Source organism: Solea solea, chromosome 16 (genome assembly GCF_958295425.1).
Source record: "Solea solea chromosome 16, fSolSol10.1, whole genome shotgun sequence".
Lineage (NCBI taxonomy): Eukaryota > Metazoa > Chordata > Actinopteri > Pleuronectiformes > Soleidae > Solea > Solea solea.
This window is the reverse complement of record NC_081149.1, coordinates 22,954,750-22,976,085: the sequence shown is the minus strand read 5'-3', so window position 1 is coordinate 22,976,085 and position 21,336 is coordinate 22,954,750. Positions and strand designations below refer to the sequence as shown.

General features: G+C 41.3%; 1 protein-coding gene across 5 annotated transcripts in view; it reads right to left on the bottom strand.

Annotated features, from left to right (window-relative positions):
• plppr2a (phospholipid phosphatase related 2a) overlaps positions 1 to 21,336 on the bottom strand; it is a 71,404-nt gene that overhangs the window by 31,198 nt on the left and 18,870 nt on the right. For 2 of the 5 annotated variants that reach the window (XM_058652839.1, XM_058652836.1), the window contains exons 1-3: positions 17,153 to 17,271; positions 16,778 to 16,957; positions 11,716 to 11,826 (exon numbers count right to left, since the gene is read on the bottom strand). In XM_058652839.1, the coding sequence (XP_058508822.1) occupies positions 11,716 to 11,784 (69 nt within the window). In that variant the 5' untranslated portion in view covers positions 11,785 to 11,826; positions 16,778 to 16,957; positions 17,153 to 17,271. Of the gene's footprint in view, positions 1 to 11,715; positions 11,827 to 16,777; positions 16,958 to 17,088; positions 17,272 to 21,336 lie in introns of those variants that run through there. The other 3 variants (XM_058652838.1, XM_058652840.1, XM_058652837.1) reach the window with 3 other exon arrangements.

Sequence of the window (21,336 nt, the reverse complement as noted above, 5' to 3'; positions counted from 1 at the left end):
GTGCTAATTACAGCTTCACAGCAGGCGTTGGAATAGCTCAGTGATCTGGACTGATCTCTAATCTATCATTCCAAATATAAGAGAGGCTCCCTGTAGAGACCGACAAGACAGGAAAGCTTTTTTTCTTCTTGCTTTTTACTTCTCCAGGCAGAATCAGCCGCTGTGACACAGTGCATGTTATTTTGCTCAAGACTGGTTTTAACCTGAGTAATGGTTTCGTTTGGGTTTGCATTGAAAAATGAAAATATAAAAACAGGATTATCGCCTGTTTTTTTGTCCGTTAAGTTTGATTTAAACTCGGCAGGATAACAAAACAATGCTTCTGTAATCAATTTCAATCAAGTGTAAGGGGTCAATTAAAACATCTAAGCAAAACAACTATATTTTAACCGGGTTTGTGGTGTGAATCATTTTAGCATCTGTTAAGCTACTGTTTGGTTTGGTTTTGGAACATTTTACAATAAACTAAACTGACATTACTTAAATGTAGGTAAATTAGGCATTATTTGTGCATTATAAATAAAGATTTCATCATAACCTTTCAGCATAATGTAAATCCAGTGATCAAATGGCCCTGCTCGCCTCACCACGGCACGAGCACGGCACCTCTACACATGTTCTCATCGGTTATGTTTACAGCTTTTATGACATAAATGTTGGTACTTTACATAAGGTGAGACTCAACAATCATACACTCGTGCCTATACTGCAGCTTCAGAGGAGATAAAGTAATTGCTCACCATGCATACATAAGTTTTTGGAACTGTGTGGGTTTGTAGATTAGCATTGTATAAAAAAAAACCCACTCCTATAATGATTTAAAGTTTTTTTTCAGCTCCCTTAATGTGCACCATTGCTCTTTCTATTGACATGTTTCCTAAATGATGACGGGAAAACAATAATGTTTGAGGGGTGGTTTTTGCTCCACATCCATACTATGAGCAGTCTGACAGAGCCAAACATGATCAATAGACGCGGGATGTTGAATAAATGCTTTTCACATTAAAATGACCCCGAGAGGTTTGTGATTTGTTTATAAGAAAATTAAAATAAGAGCGAGTGAGGAGAGTGTTTTGTGGATTGGAAAGGTTTAAAAAAGTGAAGGCATGAGAAAAGGAAAAAGAAGAGAAGAGGATGAAGGGAGTGGCTTGGGATGAGGTGAGTGAATCAAAGGGGGGGAGAAGACAATGGAGAGGTTTTCTGTGAGAGTTTTGGCCTGGAATTCTCTGAGTGAATGTGTGTTTATGGGCCAGTGAGGTGACAACAGACATGAAGAGAGCTTTTGTACTGTATTTATGTGGAAAACGGGGCTGAAAGGGGAGAAGATGAGATTAATGTCGCTTTAATCATCCTCCAGTTTAGTCCTGCTCTTCTCATTTAAAATAAAACACAAAAAAAAACACACCTCTCATGTTGCTCTCGTTTCATCCCCTGCCATCAGCCTCATAATGGCTTTTCAACATCATATTAAATCAGTAATAACAATCACTAAATCAGTAGATGAGGATCCACTTTCCTTTGCATCTTTTCACCGTGGTCAAATCCACACCCCTGCAATGCACACAGCACTGTGGGGAAACCCTGTGCATTAATTCACACTACTGAGATTACACTGCAGCAAAGACGACCTGCCCTGAGTCACAGAGTCTTAAACTACACAGCAGCACAACAGCGTTTGCTTTGCTTTGTGCTTCAAAAAGAAGGGTGTGAATTTCTTTCCCGGCTGGAATGAATGAATGAATGACCCAGAAGTAGTTTAAGGATTACATTTACATACAAAACACTAATAATATTACAATGACCAAGCAAAGTAATACATTACTAGATTGTTTTTGTCCTTTCGATGTCTTATTGAAAATCATATGATGACGTGTAAGTTATATTTGAAGGAATATGAAACTCATTTCTATGTCAATAACGTGGATTTAGCTCCAGAAGAAACTTATTGTACATTCAATTCAATTCAATCTTATTTGTACAGCGCCAAAACACAACATTCATTATCTTATGGCACTGTACATAGTAAGGCAGAAATCTTTACAAAAAAGTGTGTCCAGTTGTGTCAAGACAGTTCTGAATGAGTTCACTTCATCGTATTTACAATATGACGAGTGATGTAACTTACGACTAATAATCCTGTGTGAGCTGTGTCTGCCTTTGACCGGTTTGTCAACACTCGTCCACAAACAACAAGTTCATCATATCGACTGAAATGCTTCGATAAATCAACGCTGCACTCAAGGCTTCTTTCTGCTGTGGCCGGAAAGTAATGAAACCAGAAACTTACGACACTTCCCGAGTCAACACTGGAAAGGTGTGGGAGCCAACATGTTGTCTCAAAAGAAATAATAGTGTGTTAATCCATACACATGCAGATTTGGGGATTAGGTAAATTGGACACTCTAAAATCAGGCGAGTCAAACTGACGTTACAGAGACAGTCGAAATTAAAAAACTGTGTCCAAGTCGGGGGCCAGTATTTTGGTAGAACAGCACATACAGACCTGTAATCACATGTCATTTAGCCAATAATCTGACATTTAAAGCTAAAAGAGAGGGGGCCAAATACAAATGAGCCCCCCTTGTAACCCCTCCTCTGGTTGCGGCTGTGTTTTCAAAGTCGACATTTGATTTATTTACTTTATCGTCGGGGGAACTTTGATAAGTGTGAGACATGACATATCTTGCGGGCTGAATACAATTGGACAGCGGGCCGGATGTGGACCACGGGCCTCTAGTTTGACACCTGTGCTCTAAATTGACAGTAGGTGTGACTGTGTGTCTCTTTTTTGAGGCCCTGTGCTGGGATTGACCCTCATGTGAAGGATAAAGCGGTAGAAGATGAATGTAAGAACATTTTTAAATCTACGCAACTACAAAAACATCCTTCCACTCGTCTGTGGAGAGTAAAAAAAACACACACCTCACACCTCACACACTTAATCTCTAAACATGTTCTTAATCCACAGCTACAGGCGATGCCTTCATTATCATCTGACCCACTGTTACTTTTAAAAATGGGTTTGTGCCCTTCACAGATTCACATCTTCACAACTCTCTCCCGTTACCGTCGGTTACAGCCAAACCAATAAAGTCGCAAAACAAAGTTGTGAAAAATCACGGCTAATTAAAGCCACGATAAGAATTTATATTCAGACGGGGGAAAAAAAATGCGCCTAAAAAAAAGAACGTGAGATGTGAAAACAAAGAAAAGGTCAGCGCATGCCTCGCTGCGGTGGGGGTTTGAAAGTCTCTCAGGCTCGTTCTGCATCAGAGACTCAATCTGGAGCCGCCGTCCAGAACCAAACAGCTGCTCCTGTTTAGGATGTTTGTCGGTTTTAAACCAAACAAGAGTCTGCTGGTGTTTCATGTGCTTGATCACGACTCACAGACGATGAACACGCATGTGTTCGGAGCCCCAACTCTTGCCTTTTCTATCCAGTGGACGTGCGTTTATCCCGTTATTAACATAATGTTTAGTGTAGCGACGGCAACATCTGTACGTTCAGCTACTGTATGTGTGATTAACGGTGATGGGTGGTGGTGGGGGAGAGTTCCACTGACAGGTGTGAAGCTTCCACAGTGTTACCCACCATTAAACACACAGCGGCCTATTTATAGAGACAGAGGATGCACCTAAACACACGTGCATGTGTTGTTCAGGTGTTAATGAGCCAACGTTTGCACACGCAACGCACACACGCACTCACCGGAGTGTTAACAGTTCAAATGAAGCGACAAAAGAATCAAAGTTAGTGATGATTGTGACAGAGATTGTGCTGACGGAGCTCGTGAGGGACACTTCAGCTGTGTTACAGCAGTGCCCTCTGGTGGAGGCATTTAAACAGTTCTCCTCTTAATGACAATGCTCCGGTTCCTTAATTATATCAGAGCAATGGGAGCACGGAAGCTCACGCTGTTCAAGTGCATGTTCAGCTTTGTAAAAAAAAATAATGCCTGAGCTGCAGCAAGAAAAAAAAAAAAAGCTTTGAATTTCACATTTTTCCACGCTAAAAACGATCAGAATCCAATTCTATCATTTGAAAATGTAACTTAAGAGCATTTAGGTAACGACATCATAAATGATCGGCATCATTATTTCATGTGAACATTCTGCATGCCTCATAATAAAGCTTTTAAAAGCTCAGCCCGACATAATAAGGAGTGTGAAGTAGTGATGTGGGGAGGGGGTTAATCTTATTCCTCGTTCCATAGAAAATATATGATCCCCCTGTGCATGAATCTTGTGAGCGTGGAACCATTAACACTGACAAATGTGATGTTGATATATACACCGGACACTTAACGGCCGTACAGTAAAGACCATTAGGTTTTAGAAATGTACTTTGAGTCCATAAACGTTTCATTTTACAGATTATAATTTGTGGTTACGGTCTGTGGTTTGAATGACGTGGAAAAAGGTAGAGTAGGTATAAAAGACTGGTGGATGTGTACATGTGTATAATTATTATATATACAATGATGATAACAATCACTATATATCATAGGGATGAAACCATGGATGTCGATACAGATTTAAGATTAATGTGACTGTTACGGACCAATGCAGATTCAGACCACATTCAGATTAATTTAGTTTTTTATGAATTAAAAATATGTAATAATGCAATTTAAGCATTTTTTTCCCGGGGAAATAATGACCATCTCTGCGTCTGCATCATTCAAATGTAAAATGTAAAAGTAAAACTGATATTTAAGGAGAAATTGAACAATTAAAAAGTCCAGTGTGAAACATTTAGGAGGGTTTATTGACAGAAATTAACCTTTTAACACAGAGCGTATCGCAGACGACGTGTTTTGTATTACTTTAATTACGTGACGGTTAAAAATTCAAATTTAACATACAGTGTTGCATCTAAATAAAACGTTTTGTTTTTCTGAATTGTCAACACACTATTTTAACATGGAGTAAATTGTTAGTAACTGCCATGCAATGGAGCAAAAGTTACTCACAGGACATTTTCTGGCCCTTTTCTGCAAGAATTGACATTTTGCACTGTTGGATCTTAAGAAGGTTCTAAGTTGTGCTTCAAAATGCAAAAAGAAGATGATAGAAGATTAAAGAAGATTATAAAACCCTTTCAGGAGTTCAAAAAAAGAAGGCATTTTGAAGCACTACTTAGAACCTTCTTAAGATCCAACAGTGCAAAACGTCAATTCTTGCAATTTTTCAACCTGTCTTAAAGGATGTTTATATTAATGTTTAACAAATGTGTTTGCAGCCTTCTTCTTGTGTCGACATGTTTCTACAGCTTTCACAAACAAAAACAAGGAGTAGAAGAAGAAGAGTTCCTCTTTCCTCACCATTAGATTCCAGTGTGTAATTCTTCCATACTGCACCTTTAATCTCAAAGCTCTTAACTCACTGTGAAGCCAAACACAGTTCTGAGTAAACACCAGTAAGATCATTACACGGCTATTCCATAAAATAGAGCTCTCAGGTTCACGTTGTTAGTGTCGGCATTACAGATTTGGGATTTATATATAAATACACTGACTGAGGGCCAGAGCTGCCGTGTGAATGGTGTGACAACATTTAACAGCAGGTGAAAAGGTCACAGTGGACACATGACACATGACACATGACGGCGGCCGTGTTCTATATGCAGATCTGTCAAAATGTGTTTACAGTGGTGGAGTGGGGCTTTATGTTCGCCCCTCCACTGGTCTGGATAAGTGCCTCATCAGAGACTCCTCACAACAGACAGCTGCAGTCACCACTGGAGCACACAGTAGATAAGCTTTAAACTGAAATGACTTTTAAACTGCACGTTTCACTGGCGTGTCCCCAGATGCCAGTGAACAAATAAACACTTTTAAGGGCCGAAGGAAAAATCTGATCTCTATCGACAAATACGAGAGCGAAGGGTTCATTTCTGCTCCGAGGCTAAGAAAAGGATTCAAAAGTGGATTAAAAGCAGAAAAGAGAGGAGATATTCTTGTACGACACTGTAAAGCACAGACCTAACAGCATTCTATGAATAATGGTGTCACAATGTGGGCAGCTGTGACTGGAGGGGTGAAATCTCACATACAAGGGATGAGCACTGGCCGGGAATCGCACTGACACACGGGGAAGTGACGGATCAAAATGGAGGGGGACAGAGGAGACACACACACACACACACACACACAACAAGATGGCTGAGTGGGTAGCACTGATAGAAGAGGTTGTGACTTGTGATTAGGCCACGGAGGATGATAGCAGGCAGAGGAAAGAAAAGGGAGAGAGGGAGTGGTGACGGAGAAGAAGTCTGACTGATTGGTTTCCATGGTAACTATTGATGAGGTGGGGGGGATTGAATGAAAGAGCAGGTCCGTCTGCCTTGGTATGGATTGTTGTCATATCTCACTCACACACACACACACACACACACACACACACATATGGCTGTTAGGACCTGAATGAATCATCTTTTCCATTTAAAGATCCAGTGTGTAACATTAAGAAAGGATTGTTTTAGACAGAAACTGAATATTATAACCATTACTATGTTTGTATAATAGCTTTAAAATGAAAATAGTTTGGTTAGAATAAGTTTTATACTGCATGTACTCGCACACTGCAAAAACTCAAAATTATATTTTTCACCTCATCACACTTAATATAAGACAAAATCACCTAAAGAGTAAGATTTAAGTGAGATAAAGGAGCTTGTTTTTAGAGAGTGCATCTTGAATATTTTGTTATGGGGAACTTTAACAAACATCTTGTGTTGAGTCGTATCTCAGATGAAACAAGCTTTTTTGACTTAACTTGAATTGAGACAACAAATCTGCTTTATTGAAAGCGGCATGGTCAACATGCCCAACTCACGTGTGTGTGTGAGTGTGGCTATTTTTCTTACACTAATCTCATTTCAAGGTGGTGTTGGACTTAAATCGAGAACAGTGTCACAATTATAGAACTAAAACTGAGTTAAATACACTTGAAACAAACAGAATGACAGAAAAAGATGCTACTTTTGAGGGGAAAATACTATTTTTGAGCATCACAAGCTTATTATGAGACACAAAACATCACAATACTAGTAAAATACAGCTAAAAATGAGTTTTCCCAAGACGACTCTTGTAATCTTGTAAGGCTTAAATATAAATGTCTTATTTCAAGAAATCTTACCAAGAGAATTTTCATGTGTTCCATTGGCAGATTTCTTTTGCTCATTACAAGCAAAAAATAAGTTGTATTCATCAGTGCAGGAGTATAGCTCTGTGTCAGTGCTGTCATTTCACGGTGAGAGGTGGACGCCCAAGAGACGCGCTGGTGATTAGGAACTTGTGGATGTTCTTTCAGGGTGTGATAGTGGACGAGGGATGAAGGGTTAAATGACTGCAGCAAAAGGGTGTTGACGTGCGATCGTGTGTAAACAGCAGCAGAAGCAGCAGAGTTTTGTTTTTTTTCCTTTTAAGAAGACCAAACGCACACAGAAATATGAGGTGACCTCATCAGTGTGTGATGATTTTCACTCGCGGTGGCACATCATCACTTCACACATAAAACCCTGTTACAGTTCTATATTCAGCCATCGTCACTCATCATCACAGTAACTCCTGTTACTGACGTGGAAGACAACACATCATATTCCAGATTAAAAAAAGCATCTTAAATTTCAGATTAACACTAACACTGCACATTTACAAAACAGGAAGAGAGAGAAAGGGAGAGGGAGAGAGTCTGTGATGTTGCTTTCTGCTTAGCAACAGCATCAATAATGAGATTGACTCCTTTAAAGCCATTTCATACTGTGACTCAGCGCCCTGATTTCCAACTTGTATCGAGATGTCAGATTATGTCAAAATGCTGCAAAAGATAAATAATGCATCACAACTGTTTTCACTGGGCATTTTTAACATGTTTTGCACGTCCTCGGGAAATAACACTGATGTCCACTCTGCAGGGATATTTAGACAATAAGACTCGGGAGCTCGCGATTTATCAAAAATATCATCAAGCATTCATAATAAGTTTTAGCACTTTTCAATTCTCAATCCATCATATGACACCACCGCGGAGGCACCAGCTTCTTTAAGGTAATTGAAAAAATGACAAATTATCAGCTGGATTCAACTGAGACGGATGCTCAAAATATGCTTCTGTACATACACTGTAAACATTTGCATGCACATTTTATTCATGTACGACCTTTAGATATTAAAATATATTTATATTACATTCAAACAATTGTCAAAGGAGTTCACACGATGGTGATTTAGTCTGTCATCTCCACAAAAACGTGCAGGAGTTAATGCGATTGCTCACAAAACAAATAATGTTCTATTGTTTCTGTTCATATAAACAACAACAAAATCACCAATAGTTACGTATTGCAGCTTTAACATAACAAAGCCTGGTCATTTTCACACTTAACAGTGAGCTACACTCTCGTGACACTAACCAAACCTTTTGAATAACGTACAGTATTCATCTGGTCGTGTGCCAAGAATGGCGTCTATTTCTTCATGCCATGGAAACTTCTCCTTTTCGTCTCCTAAACTGACACTTGTTCTAAGCATGTCACGTATTTTTGATGTATTGTTGCCGTCGTTTTTTCACCTTTGTGCGGCACTGCTCGACTGTGTGGGTGTGAATCCCAGAGCCTCCGTTCTCCTGCTTCATTCATTCATTTAAAAACTTAGTTTCTTGTGGGTGCCATTTCTCCCAGCGATCGCTCTCCACGTGCGTATGTTTTGGTTGTGTTTACCCACAATGCCCCGAGTCGTAGTCCTGCATATGGTTCACTTGAACTGAGCCGAGACCTGCGTTTTTAGGCGGACCAGAGTTCAGTTGCACATTCACACCTCCTCAAATGAACCAGACTTTCCAAGCAAGCAAACAAACTAGGGAAGGGCTGGTGTGAACGCAGCCTAAAACTGTGTTTTTACCCATTAACTGTGCTAAAGTTGACTTATTTAGCAAGTATGATATATTTTATTTCACTAAGGTATGTTTTCTCCTTCTTGACTAAATCCTCCAAAGGTTTGTTTGTGCAACTCACAAACACAATGTTAAGTGTACGGGAAACTTTCTTCAAGATTTAAATAACTTACTTTTAAAATGTAATATCTACATAGTTAACAAATTGTTCGCCATTTCCTTTGACTGCATGCACAAAGCAAGCAGAAGCAATCCTGGCTCGCTGCCCTGCACAGGTAACAGCTGCTGGCCTCTGTTCTCTGGACCTGATTCCACACACACACACACACACACACACACAGACAGACACACACACTGACAGAGCGTTAGCGAGGGAAGACCTGAGGGCTGAGAGCTGAGAGCTGATGTGTGGGAGGCATATGGCCGAGTGGCCTGATGGAGAGCTTTTCCAGTGTATTATAACCAAAGGGACCACTGTGTCACAGACAGGTTCACATGGACACGTTTGGTTTGTGTAAATATTGTATTGTGGTGCTGTCTGGGGAACAGCAGACAAGTACAGTACCTGCAGAACAGTAAGTGGACAGGTAAGACCTCCTCAGGTGAAGTGCAGCGAAAATACACCAATAACCATCCATTTTGCACCAGTGGCCAATTATAAAACCCTTTCAGGAGTTTAATAAGATCTAATTCATTACCAAATACTGTGGGTTCTTCTGGACTGGAAGATTTTTGCGTGAATTTTATGGAAAAATTACTGCAATGAGTTTTGGAAATACAGTTGTAATATTTCAGGAGCTTTGGGGGTGTAAACAGGAAGCACAATGGTGCTAAAAGTATGTTCCATTTGCAGTGAGCAGTTCTGGTTCTCACTGTGCTCATAGATCCAATGAGAGAAAACTCTCACTGGATTTCATTTATAATAAAGGAAACAATTATCTGCACCTGTAAATAATGACTAATGATGATCTAAAAGACATATACGTATAGTAGGGATGGGACGATACCACGTTTTTGTTTTATGAAGCTGTGAACAACACATTTGTCATTTCAAAGACATCATTCTCCAACTGTGTAACAAACATTGTTCTCCCAAAAAGAAGAAATAAAACATGAGTCAGAATTCTGAGTTTAAAGTCAGAACTTCTGAGTTTAAAGTCAGAACTTCTGAGTTTATTCTGAAAATTCTGACTTTGAACTCAAAATCTCGGACTTTATTCTCAGAATTCTGACTTTTTAAATTCAGAATTTCTGACTTTAAACTCAAATTAAAATCAAAAATTCTAAAGTCAAATTCTTAAAGTCAGAATTCGGCCCTAATCCCCTTCCGTACCATAGTTACCACCCTCAGCTTAAAGACAAAAACAATCGAAGGAGCCAGTTCTCAGAGGAACAAGACAACAGTGGCTAAACCATTGTAAAATTCAGGCGGTACATTTTTTGGACTGACGTCACATTAAAGAATTTAATATTTTAAAGGCAGGCACTTAACATTCTAGCATCTAGCCACAAGCTAAACCAAGAACCACCTCGTATTAACAAGCAGAATGGGGGCGTATCAGCCCCTAGGGAAGTGGTTTCTTGTACTGGGCCAAGAACATGGTTCAAACGTTCAAACTGTAGCTCAACTTAACTGTGCATGGAAAAGTGCTGAGTGTTGTTTGAAGTCGAATTAGATAAAAGTTGCTGCATTTCTCTGCCTCAGTCGCAGCCTGATGAACGCTCTGGAACCTCACTGCCCTTTGGCTTCCGTCCGACTGCTCTCACAGAGTCGGGCATGCTTTCCACAGAGGTTGAATCTCTGTGAGTTTGTCTGCAATTCGTTGTCTGTCTGCACCAGACAATGACCTTTGGCTTTCTCTGTTCAACACAGCTCCAAAGCCTACAGCGCCGACTGCAGAGAAACCACTCTGTATGTCCTCTACCATCTCGATGAATCATGCTGTTTGGAAACATGCTGGAACACATTCAACACTCCACAGAACAAGTGCAGCCACTTTACGAAAGCCTCGGCTGCCCCTGGTGCTGGAGCGGGAACGGACGCGCGGAAACCAAGTGGGAATGGCAGCGACGCAGAGCGTGTTTGCCGAGCCGTCCCAAACTCCTGGAACATTCACCGGTGATTGTAGAAACACCAGGGGAGAGGAGAGGAGAGTGCATGGAGATGAGCGTTTAGACAGAGTCAAATCTCAGAGGAACCAATGCTTTTTCTGCTGTGATGTCACCGAGAGAAGAACCAGCCCAGAGTATCACAAAGTAACCAGCAGGGCAACAATTTAATCACAATAAAAAAATCAGTCAAAGATCTGCAGACCACTACACCAACCTAAATATGCTATGAACCCATCTTTTAATCTTCAGCATCAGTTCAACAAAGCTGCTGTTGCTTCATTGTGGCTTCACTTCAAACTCTTATCGCAAGACACAATTCACTTTGACGTGTTAACTCTGTATTTTGTCTCTTAACTTCAAATCCTTTGGCTGAAGCACTTAAGACAGACTTCATATCAATGATATTTAAACGCAGAGACAGTGAAATCATTCATGTTCTCTACTGTGAACCTGCTGTGCATCACAAATGAAACAAATAAACAGGATAAGTGGTCTTTTAAGAACTTTGTAAATATTTATGAAGCTATAGATTTGGTTTATTCTCATTTGTTATTAGTGTGAATTGTTTCTCTGTTTAATAAGAGTTGAAATATCAGTATTGCAATAATTAATGAGTCTGAATGTCCAGGAGGAGAATTATTTGAATCGAAACATTATTATTCTTGAAAGAATAGAGCTAAACATGTCATCATGGCCATGTTTCTTACCTCCACAAACAGGAAGCAGGGAAGTATGGAGCTGCTGCTCTTCACACCGGGCTTCTCCTCCGCTGCCATCCCTCTCCGTGTTCCTCCTCCGAGCGTCTCTGTCTCCTTCTCCTGTAAGACAGCGGTCCACAGTCTGGTTAGAGCACTCGTCGATAAAGTCAAGTCCAGAGTGTCGGATTAAGTGGAATCCAATCAGGACCAAATTCATTTTGGATGGATTTTGAGTTTCACTTGATATCGTGTTTATTTATTCATATTCCAGATTCCATGAAGTGATAAAGCTTTTTCATTGACTGTTAAAGTCGTGGAAGTTGTTTTAATGTTGTTAGGGTTTGATGCAGAACACAACAAAAAACAAATACATCAATTCTGCACATTGTTTTTATGGATACAGACATGATCCAGGTGCAGCTGATCATTTAATTACAGCTCACTTAGTTATGTCTTAAATATTATGCAATTACAGTTGATATTTTACAGGTGAGATTAACCTGTAAAATCACAACATGAAGTTTACAGTTGACTCTTTTGGGTTGAATTTACTGATTATTGAAAAACTCTTGAATGTGACCATTGTGTATATTTCCCAAAAAATAAAAACTCACACAACAACATAATTTGCCAGTGTGGGTTTGTTAAATAATATAATTGGGCAAATTATCATTATTAATCTTCACCAGAAAGCAAATAGACATATTTTCCGATCTTAAACTGTTAGTATGATTATTTTTTTTTTTTTTAAAACAGCAGAACTAACATCAAATAACTTCTGGAAGCATGGGCATGACCAAAGGAAAGAATTATTTAATGTTTTATTTAATTATTATTATTTAAAACAATCACTTACTTTAACTTTATGATATTCATTAACACATATCAGTAGAGGAAAAAAGACATAGATCCAGAGTTTAGTGTCAGTAGAGACAACACATACATGTACAGTAACACTTATTATTTGATGAGAGACAGTAATGTCTCCTCATAAACACAAAGAAAACAATGTAAAGAAGTGAAAACTGTCGCATGTTAAACTTTTTATACACAGGATGTGACGTAATACAGAGATAACTTATGTGATATTTTGCAGTTTTAGTGCTCCAGGACCTTGGTCCAATAAGGAGCTGCAGTCACCTGCTCTCAAATGGACACCAAGAGACCGAGGAGAACAGATAGAGAAGAGATTTTCTTTTGTTTCTCAGACTCTGACAGGTTGACCTCCATTCTTCTGGTGAGTGGTGTGTTACATGCAGGGGGAGCTTTCTTCCTCCTAATTCTTTTACGCTGGTGGAGAGAATAAGCCTGAGGGATGAATAAGGCATGAAGCCAAGCTCTTAGCAGAACCTCCCAACAACACAATGTGCCAACTAACGCTGCTTTTACACAGGGTGGGTACAGTGTGTGTGTGTGTGTGTGTGTGCAAGCGTGCATGTGTCTTAACCAAAATAAAAGTAGTAGCTGTCAGGGCTAACACACATAAGCCTTAGGTAGCGGAAACCAACAGTGAGAAAAAGAGAAACAGAGATAAATCGTTCACTTCTGGCAGCAGATGGAGAGTTTGGGGTTTCATTGTCTTAGTGGGAGGCAGCGAAACAAAGAGGCTCTCAGAGTCTGAGCCACTGGCTGAGAAAGTACATGTATGACTGTGTGACACAGATCTACTGAAGATGAAACTGTGTTGTGGAAGAAACCACTTGGGTGATGGAAGAGAAGAGGAGGCAGCGAGAGACTTCTGATGATTTGCAAGTCGGGGATGATTTCGCCAAAAAGAATTGGAATTGTGAAAACATTTCCCAAGGGTGTATGCAGACTTTTCAGTTGTCCCACGCACACGTTCATGTTCATGTTCACACTGGGTGTGAGGAAGGAAGTGTCTCAGAAAGCACTGCTCAGTATGCAGGACATTATCTTATTATCATTCTCAGTGATACACTTCTTGTTATGGGTTTGGAACTGTTGACAAAGTAAATGCATTCCTTCAGTAGCAGCAAAACTTGTCGCTGCCTTTCAACAACACAAAAAACCCTCGACACCTGAAATCTTGAAATAGATGGAAATGACGATGGGAAAACAATGTGGAAGGATTCAATCACGGTGATTACCCAACACTTTTCACCATCGTGGTTCCCAGGTGTGTTGGGGCAAAGAAAACTTCTCAAACATGCAAGAATAAGCACCTAAACTCTGCAGTGTCATTCATCTTTAAAGAGCTATATGGTGAATTTTAGCTCATTGTTCACTCTCACTGGTTTTTTATTCTCACTTTCACCAGTTGTCAGCATGAAAAAGCTCAAAAAAACACACTTGTTCCTTTTTAAATTGTTCTTTCTGAGGCCTGGTTAACACCGGCGTCTTGTGCTGCACTTGTTTCTGTACATGTGACACCCGTCTGTCCTGGGAGAGAGATTTCTCCTCATGTTTCTCCCAGTTTTCCCCCGTACAAGGGTTTTTCGGTAACGCCCTTTGAAGCAAATTGTGTTTGTGATGCCGGTCTTTGTAAATAAATCTGACTTGAATAGACTCGAGTCTACTTTTAGGCTCTGGCTTATTTGTATGGAGCATGCGGCTCCCAGCGAAAATAGACTTAGATTTATTGATAATAATATTGACATTCTACCAGCATGATGAAATAAAACTTACACCTCTCACAGTAGTTTACAGTGTCTAACAGAATCTGGATACATGAAAAACATCGATATTATGTCTTTTGAACTTTTTAGGACCTGTACAGATTCTCTAAAATGCAAAACATAGCAGCTGTGAACACACACAGCCGGTGTGAACACACGCGCGAGCAAGATGCAGCACATGCCACACATCCAGTGTGAACCAGGCTGCAAATATCTGCAAGTGATGTCAAGGTGTTATTCAAAGGTTTCAGACATAATGGATCCAACGTGAAATGGGCAGATATCACAAATGATGTATAAAGCTCGTTTGATTCATGCACCATGAAGGTCTATCAGTGGCTAATGTGGCACGATGACATAAAACAGCATGTTATTTAAAAACAAAAAGATACAGCAAAGACCTTCCCTATTAACAACATTGCAATTTTATGCCTTTTGTAAAAGGTTAAGTATTTACAAACATGTTCTTCACCTGGACCTGGAAGTCTAGCTGTTAAGACAACATTAACAAGTCATCCAGGTCACATCATGTCGACTTCCCCACAGTGAACTCCTGAAGATAGAAACAAAAGCATCCAAACTGTTGTCGTGACAGAGCGTCACTTTAACTACTAACTGTAACATACAATAATAACCAGTTATTATATTATTTTGATAATCGTTTAAACGGTTCAAAGCTTTTTTTTCGATTAAAACAATTGTTATTGGTTTGTGGACAAAATGTCATCATTTCCAGGTTTGACGAACACAATCAACAGTTTTTAAGGTTTTCTGACATTTTATGGACCAAACGATTCATCGAGAAAATAATCAACGGATTGATCGATAATGAGAATAATCGTTAGATGCAGCTCTGATCCAGAGCGCTGCTTTATACCAACAAAAGTCACACAACATGCTCCTCAGTCGTGCAGTCGTTGGACAACAATGGATGAGCTGCACAGATTTGTGGAGGGAGAGACAGTCCAGATGGTTCTAATCTGATTAGAAGGCTCAAAGTGAAAAGGGGCCCTAATCTGATCATTCATCTATCAATCAGGGAAAATCAAACTAACCTGTCAACAGTGACAGAGATGTTTGGACAGACGTGTGTATGTGTGTGTGTGTGTGTAGTTTGGGGGGGAGGAGGTGTGGCACAATTACACAACAACACAGACTCAGATCAGCTCAGAATAAGAACGTGTGAACTGAAATCAAAATGGTGGAGAAGAGGGAGGAAAGTTGAATTAGCACTGTAACACAAAGACTCACATGTGCACGCGCACACACACACACACACACACACACAAGGTTTGTGCAGCTATTCTTCTACGGGTCCTGACAAGGTCAGTTTTACGGCAGAGAACACGAGCTGCAGAAAAGGAAAAAGTTGACTGAGCGTCATTTCAATCCTCTGCTGCTGTGAGGAATCCAATCTAAAGGATAGAGTCTCAAGTGGCCACATGTCTTGTCCCCTGTCTCTGCTGTCCACCACTCTGCCCCAGGACATACAGTATACACACACACACACACTAATTGAACCCAGCAGTCAAAATCATGCTTGATTTGTCGCTCATTTCTGCCTTATTTTACAATTCTCCTGCATATCACATATCCCTCAATGCATAAATCGACATGGGTGCAGCAGGAATATCAGAGGAGGTGCAGCAGCAGCAGCAGCAGCAGCAGCAGCAGCAGCAGCAGCAGCAGCAGCAGCAGCAGCAGCAATGCAGTGTTCAAATGCAAACTGTCAGTAAATCATCCTTTCCTCTGTCTCTACAGTAAATGTAACTCTGCCACAGCCTGGACATTATTCATTTGACTGCAGATGTGGTTTCTCCCACTAAAATTAATCCCATTTACCTTCAGCCTCGCGCTGTCACTGTCAGTGTGAGCGAAAGCCTTAAAGCCCACAGCTCACGTGAGTTCCTGTGTGTGTGTAGCATGACCGTTTCTATCTACATGCAGTCACATCTCAAAGTCAGTTCACCTGTTTTACCATATTCATGTGTTCACTCACACTTGTCAATCTCCTCACACACACAGAGGCAACAAATACAAACAACACACCTATCGTCACACCTGAGTTGAGTCACAAACAACAAACAACCCACTCTTCTGACTGTAAAGCAATCCCTCTCTATACTGTTATTATAACAAAGTAAAGGTCGACAGCAGGAGCATAATAATAGGATTTACCCAGCGCTGGATACTTGTGTTTGGGGAATACCACAGAGACAGAGACCCCCCCCCCCACCACCACAACATGCACACCCCCACAGACCCACATACTCAAAGACCTGAGGAAGCCTCACGTAGCTGAAGACCCTCCAGCATTCACATCACATGTGGACATGTGTAAAAACAGTGACTTCTAATGCATGTGATGGGTGAAATGATGAGGGGGGGGGGCAGGTTAGGAAAACCTGACATCCATCCATCCATTTCATCCTTACCTCAGATACTTCGTCGCCAAGCTGCCGGTTGCCGTGGCACCAGATTCCTATGCGGTGGCCATGTCAGATCAGATGATGGTAAAGTGGTGTGAAAACCTCCCTCCACTCAGCTGTCTGTCTCCTTCTCCCCCTCCTCGTGTCCTCTTCCTTTCTCCTTCCACTCCTCTCCCCTGTTGCCTCCTGTATCACAGTGAAGCGTGAGAGAGCAGACAAACAGATAGCAGCAGCATCAGCAGCAGCGGCAGCAGCAGCAGCAGCAGCAGTGTCTCTGTCTCCAAATCATCCACACACACACACACACACTCTCTCACCTTTCCTCTAATTAGCTTGTTCCAACAAACAGCAATGACTAATAAATTAAGTGGCTAGAATTACCTCCTGTGCTCTGTTTGGTCCAACACGGAGACACAGAGGAGAGAGAGTGTGTGTGTGTGTGTGTGAGAACATGTGTGTGAGGGAGTAAGATTGTTTCCGCGTGTGAGACACACACACACACACACAGAGGCAGAGAGAGAGAGAGAGAGAGAAAGAGGGAGGGCATCTCATTTGTATTCAGAGGTGGTTTTCCCTCTCCATCCCTCCCCTTCTCACCCTATATGTCCATCTCTCCCTTTATCTCCTTCCATCCCTCACCTCCTCTCGCTTTCCCTGCTCTGTGTGAGTGGACATAGAGGACATGAACCTGACCCTAACATTAGAGGAGAGAGAGAAGGGGAGAGATGGAGGGATGCTGCAGACTGAGGAGATGATAGGGAGGGATGCTCGGGTCCCTGCCTCCAGCTCTGCCCAGCTCACTCTGGATATGGGTTAATGAAATGTGCTATTGATCTAGTTCTCCTGGAGCACATGTAACATCGCAGGTCTGAGCTGGTACGTGAGTAAGTGTGTGTGTGTGTGTGTGTGGGGGAGACGGACAGATATAAGCCGCTCAGGCTGGACAGTGGAGCCCATTGTGAGAGAAAATTCTAATCTTCAGCCAACTTTAAGTTTAATTACTCACATATTCTTATAACCAGACCTGGTGTTCAATATTAACAGTCATAACTAGACACAAACTAGGCACCTTTCAAGGTTCCTTCCCTAGATACCAAGAATCCAGGCGTCTGGGGTAGATACACTATCTCAAGGCTAAATAATGATATGTATCAGGCGTGGCACGCTGCTCGCCAGAATCTGCGATGCTGCCTTACTGTGCACATGTCAGGCATCGTCTCAGATCTTTCAACTTAACTCATCACTGACTCCAGAGGTGCCGTCATTGGTCGTCTCACAAAATTCTCTCCTGTGTGTGTGTGTGTGTGTGTGTGTGGGCTCGCCCTATACTGCCACGTCAGTGTGTGAGAGGTGAAGGATGACAGCTGGGACAACATCGTAACAACCTGCCAACAACTCTTACACAAACAGGTCATGACGACAAAAATACACCATCTCACGCCCTGCTGTTAAAAACTGTGTCGGGTCTATGTGTCGACAAAGAACTATTCACTCTCACAGTCACTTTAGAGTGTCCAGTTAAGATAATCTGCAGGTTATTCTTATTCCAATATTCCTATTGTGGCTAATTGGCACACAAATGTGTACAAACAACGATGGCTGTGACTTTTTCCTTTACAGTAGCAGAACAACGACTGAGATGTCAGCATTAGGATGATCATCGCCATGACATTTGGAGAGAGAGAGGGAGGCAGAGAAGAAAAGCCTACAGTCGTATCAGATGGCCTGTGATCCTTCAGGGGGTGAAAGACTTACATCTACTCTGTGCTGTAACATTTGACATTTAATACACGCGTTCATCCAACGGACAAGTTCTCTTTTTGGATTTCAGTTGGATTAAATATGAATTTCTGAGAGTAAAGTAATGTCATTAAAAGATTTAGTCACTTTTGATGGGGTTAAATGAATACTTATTGATGATTAATGTATATTCCAAAATGCATTAATTCATTCATTCAGCCTTTCTGATTGTTCCCAACACTGAGATTGATGCTAAATGTCAAATGACCTAAATCACATATACATTTAAGGTAAATATCCATCATTTGAACCATATGAAGTCACATCTTCTTGTACATGAAGCTCAGGGTTACGTGGTGAGCTGCTGCACTCACATGTTTTATAATGCACACATTAAAGAGGAGGACGGGCGGAGTCCAGCAGCTCAAAGAGACCCCGAGGTCTTAAATGAATCAAGAGGTTAACGTCAGGTTTTCCTGTTCGTCCAGCTGCCGCTGGCTTCTGTCTTTGCCCGCTCTTCATTAATATAGCATTACCTCAGACACATTAGCCCTTTTATGTGCACAAAGCCTCTGACCTATATAATGATAATACTTTAAAAGAAACACCAATAACTGTCAAAAAGGTTGACATGGTACAGAATTAGGAGAAAATAACAAATCCACAATCCAACAGCCTAAAAACCACAGTCCTCGTGTGGGAATAATTCAGTTTTTTGTTTTTTTTAGCTCTATTCCTAAATATTCTGTAATTAAATCTTATCACCGTTCTCACATTCCTTCCAAATCAACACCTCCCATTTCCCCTCCTCCACTGCTGAGTGTGCCGTCCTGCCTCGTGTGGGTCTCGGTGGGATTGTCACGCTGTAGATGAGATATGGCCCGAGCGTCGTGGAAATGAGAAATCTGCCTGTTATGGGGCCGTTATGGTTTACAGCACAGCCGATGCCAGTCCCATGGGTCTACTCTCCTTCCAGCCATATACACGGCTCCATCATTCTGTCCATCCCCCCTCTCTCTCTGATGGCTCCAGCCGACAATGGAAATCCTCCAAACTCCATTCTTGAATAACGGAGAAAGAAAACAGAGGGCGAGGGACGGTGGATGGAGGAGATGCTTGGGCAAATGAAAGTGTCTTTCATTCATGCCATTCATCCATTTATGCCTATATACTGTATATATGCATGAATACAGGCATCCACAGAAGCCTTACAGCTGGATGCCTTCCTTTACCTTTCCCCCACCACTGTACATAACTCATTTAAATAATTCAAATGGTCAATTCGGTGTCGACATCAAATGTGCGTTCATGCAAGACGTTGGGTCTGCAGTTGGGACACATATGCACTCGGATTGAAATGCTTTGCAGCAGCAAAGAACGAGAGCAAAGTGCAGATGAAAGTTCTCCTTCGCCTACAACGCTCAGTCAGATGTATCGTATTAAATAAAGCTTTAATGTGTTCATACATGCACTCCTTAGTTCATTAAATGGGTCTTTCTGCATGGAGTTTGCATGTTGTCCCTGTGTGTGTGTGGGTTTTTCTCTGGGTTCTCCGGCTTCCTCCCACAGTCCAAAACCAGGCATATGGGGATTAGGTGAATTGGAAACTCTAAATTGACCATGGGCGTGAGAGCGAGAGTAAATGGTTGTTTCCTGTGGAGGATAAAGCAGTAGAAAATGGATGGATTGAGACACATTAGAGTCATGCACATACAAGAGTGGCACCTTCTCTTCTTCTGGGCACATCTACCAAAAGAAATGAATAAAAAAGGAAACTTTTGCGGATGCTGATGATAAGAAAGAATCCATCAGCACCTTCTGGTTAAAGCGTGCCTCAGTGGGATTCAATGGAGATGAAGAAAATGCTCATCGTTGGCTCAGAGCTGTACGACATCTGCAGTTCATACTACTTTGACGCCGACTGACAAACCCAAACACGGCGACACATCAGCACTCATCTTTTCTTTTCTTAGTCGAATGAGTTCATTTGGCTGCAGCAACCTCCGTGGCATCTCAGCCGCTCCTCGCTTTTGGTTTTGTTTAAAAACGACAGACGCGACAGAAGTGCAACCTCCAAACAGCCCTGGCTTCTTCCAACTGTTTTTTTTTTTCATGCATTTTGTTTCATGACGTTTAATTAACAACTTAGCAAACTCAACCACACAACCTTAATGTCCACTTTCCAGCCCATCACATTACCAAGTCATTCCTGCACAGATCTTCAAATACAACCCCCCATCACACACACACACACACAGAGGGAGTATCATTATGCCGGGGGCTCCAGTTGTAGTCTACAGGGGCAGTTCATTAATCAGCCCGACAACAAAGGACCACATTCCTACACTATCCTTTCTCCTTTGTCTCGGCCTTTCATTTGATCCTGTGCGAACATAAGCAATTATTTTTGTTTATTCTATAACCAGGTTGTTCCTAACACGCCACCGTTCTACCATAATACACATTAAAAAATAAAAAGTATGTGTAAACAATAGCAATCGCATCATATTGTATAATAGACCAGGACTTCTGACAATACTGCAGGTGAAGTGTGACTTCGGGCTATTTATTTGTTGTCAGGAGTTTGTTAACGCTCTTATTTCAGGAGTTTCGTGCTTCGGGTTTGTCAGAAGGAATTCTCTCGCCGTCTGAAACATGCCATTACAGGCAGACCATTAACATAACAGCATGTGGGCAAGGTTATGCAAATATCACGGGGAGGTTTGCGACAGCAGGTGTTTTACTCTTTCACGGTGATTGGGAAATAAATTTCATCTCATGTGATGTGATTTCCCGAGCCACACTTGGCTATTATCACCCCCCAC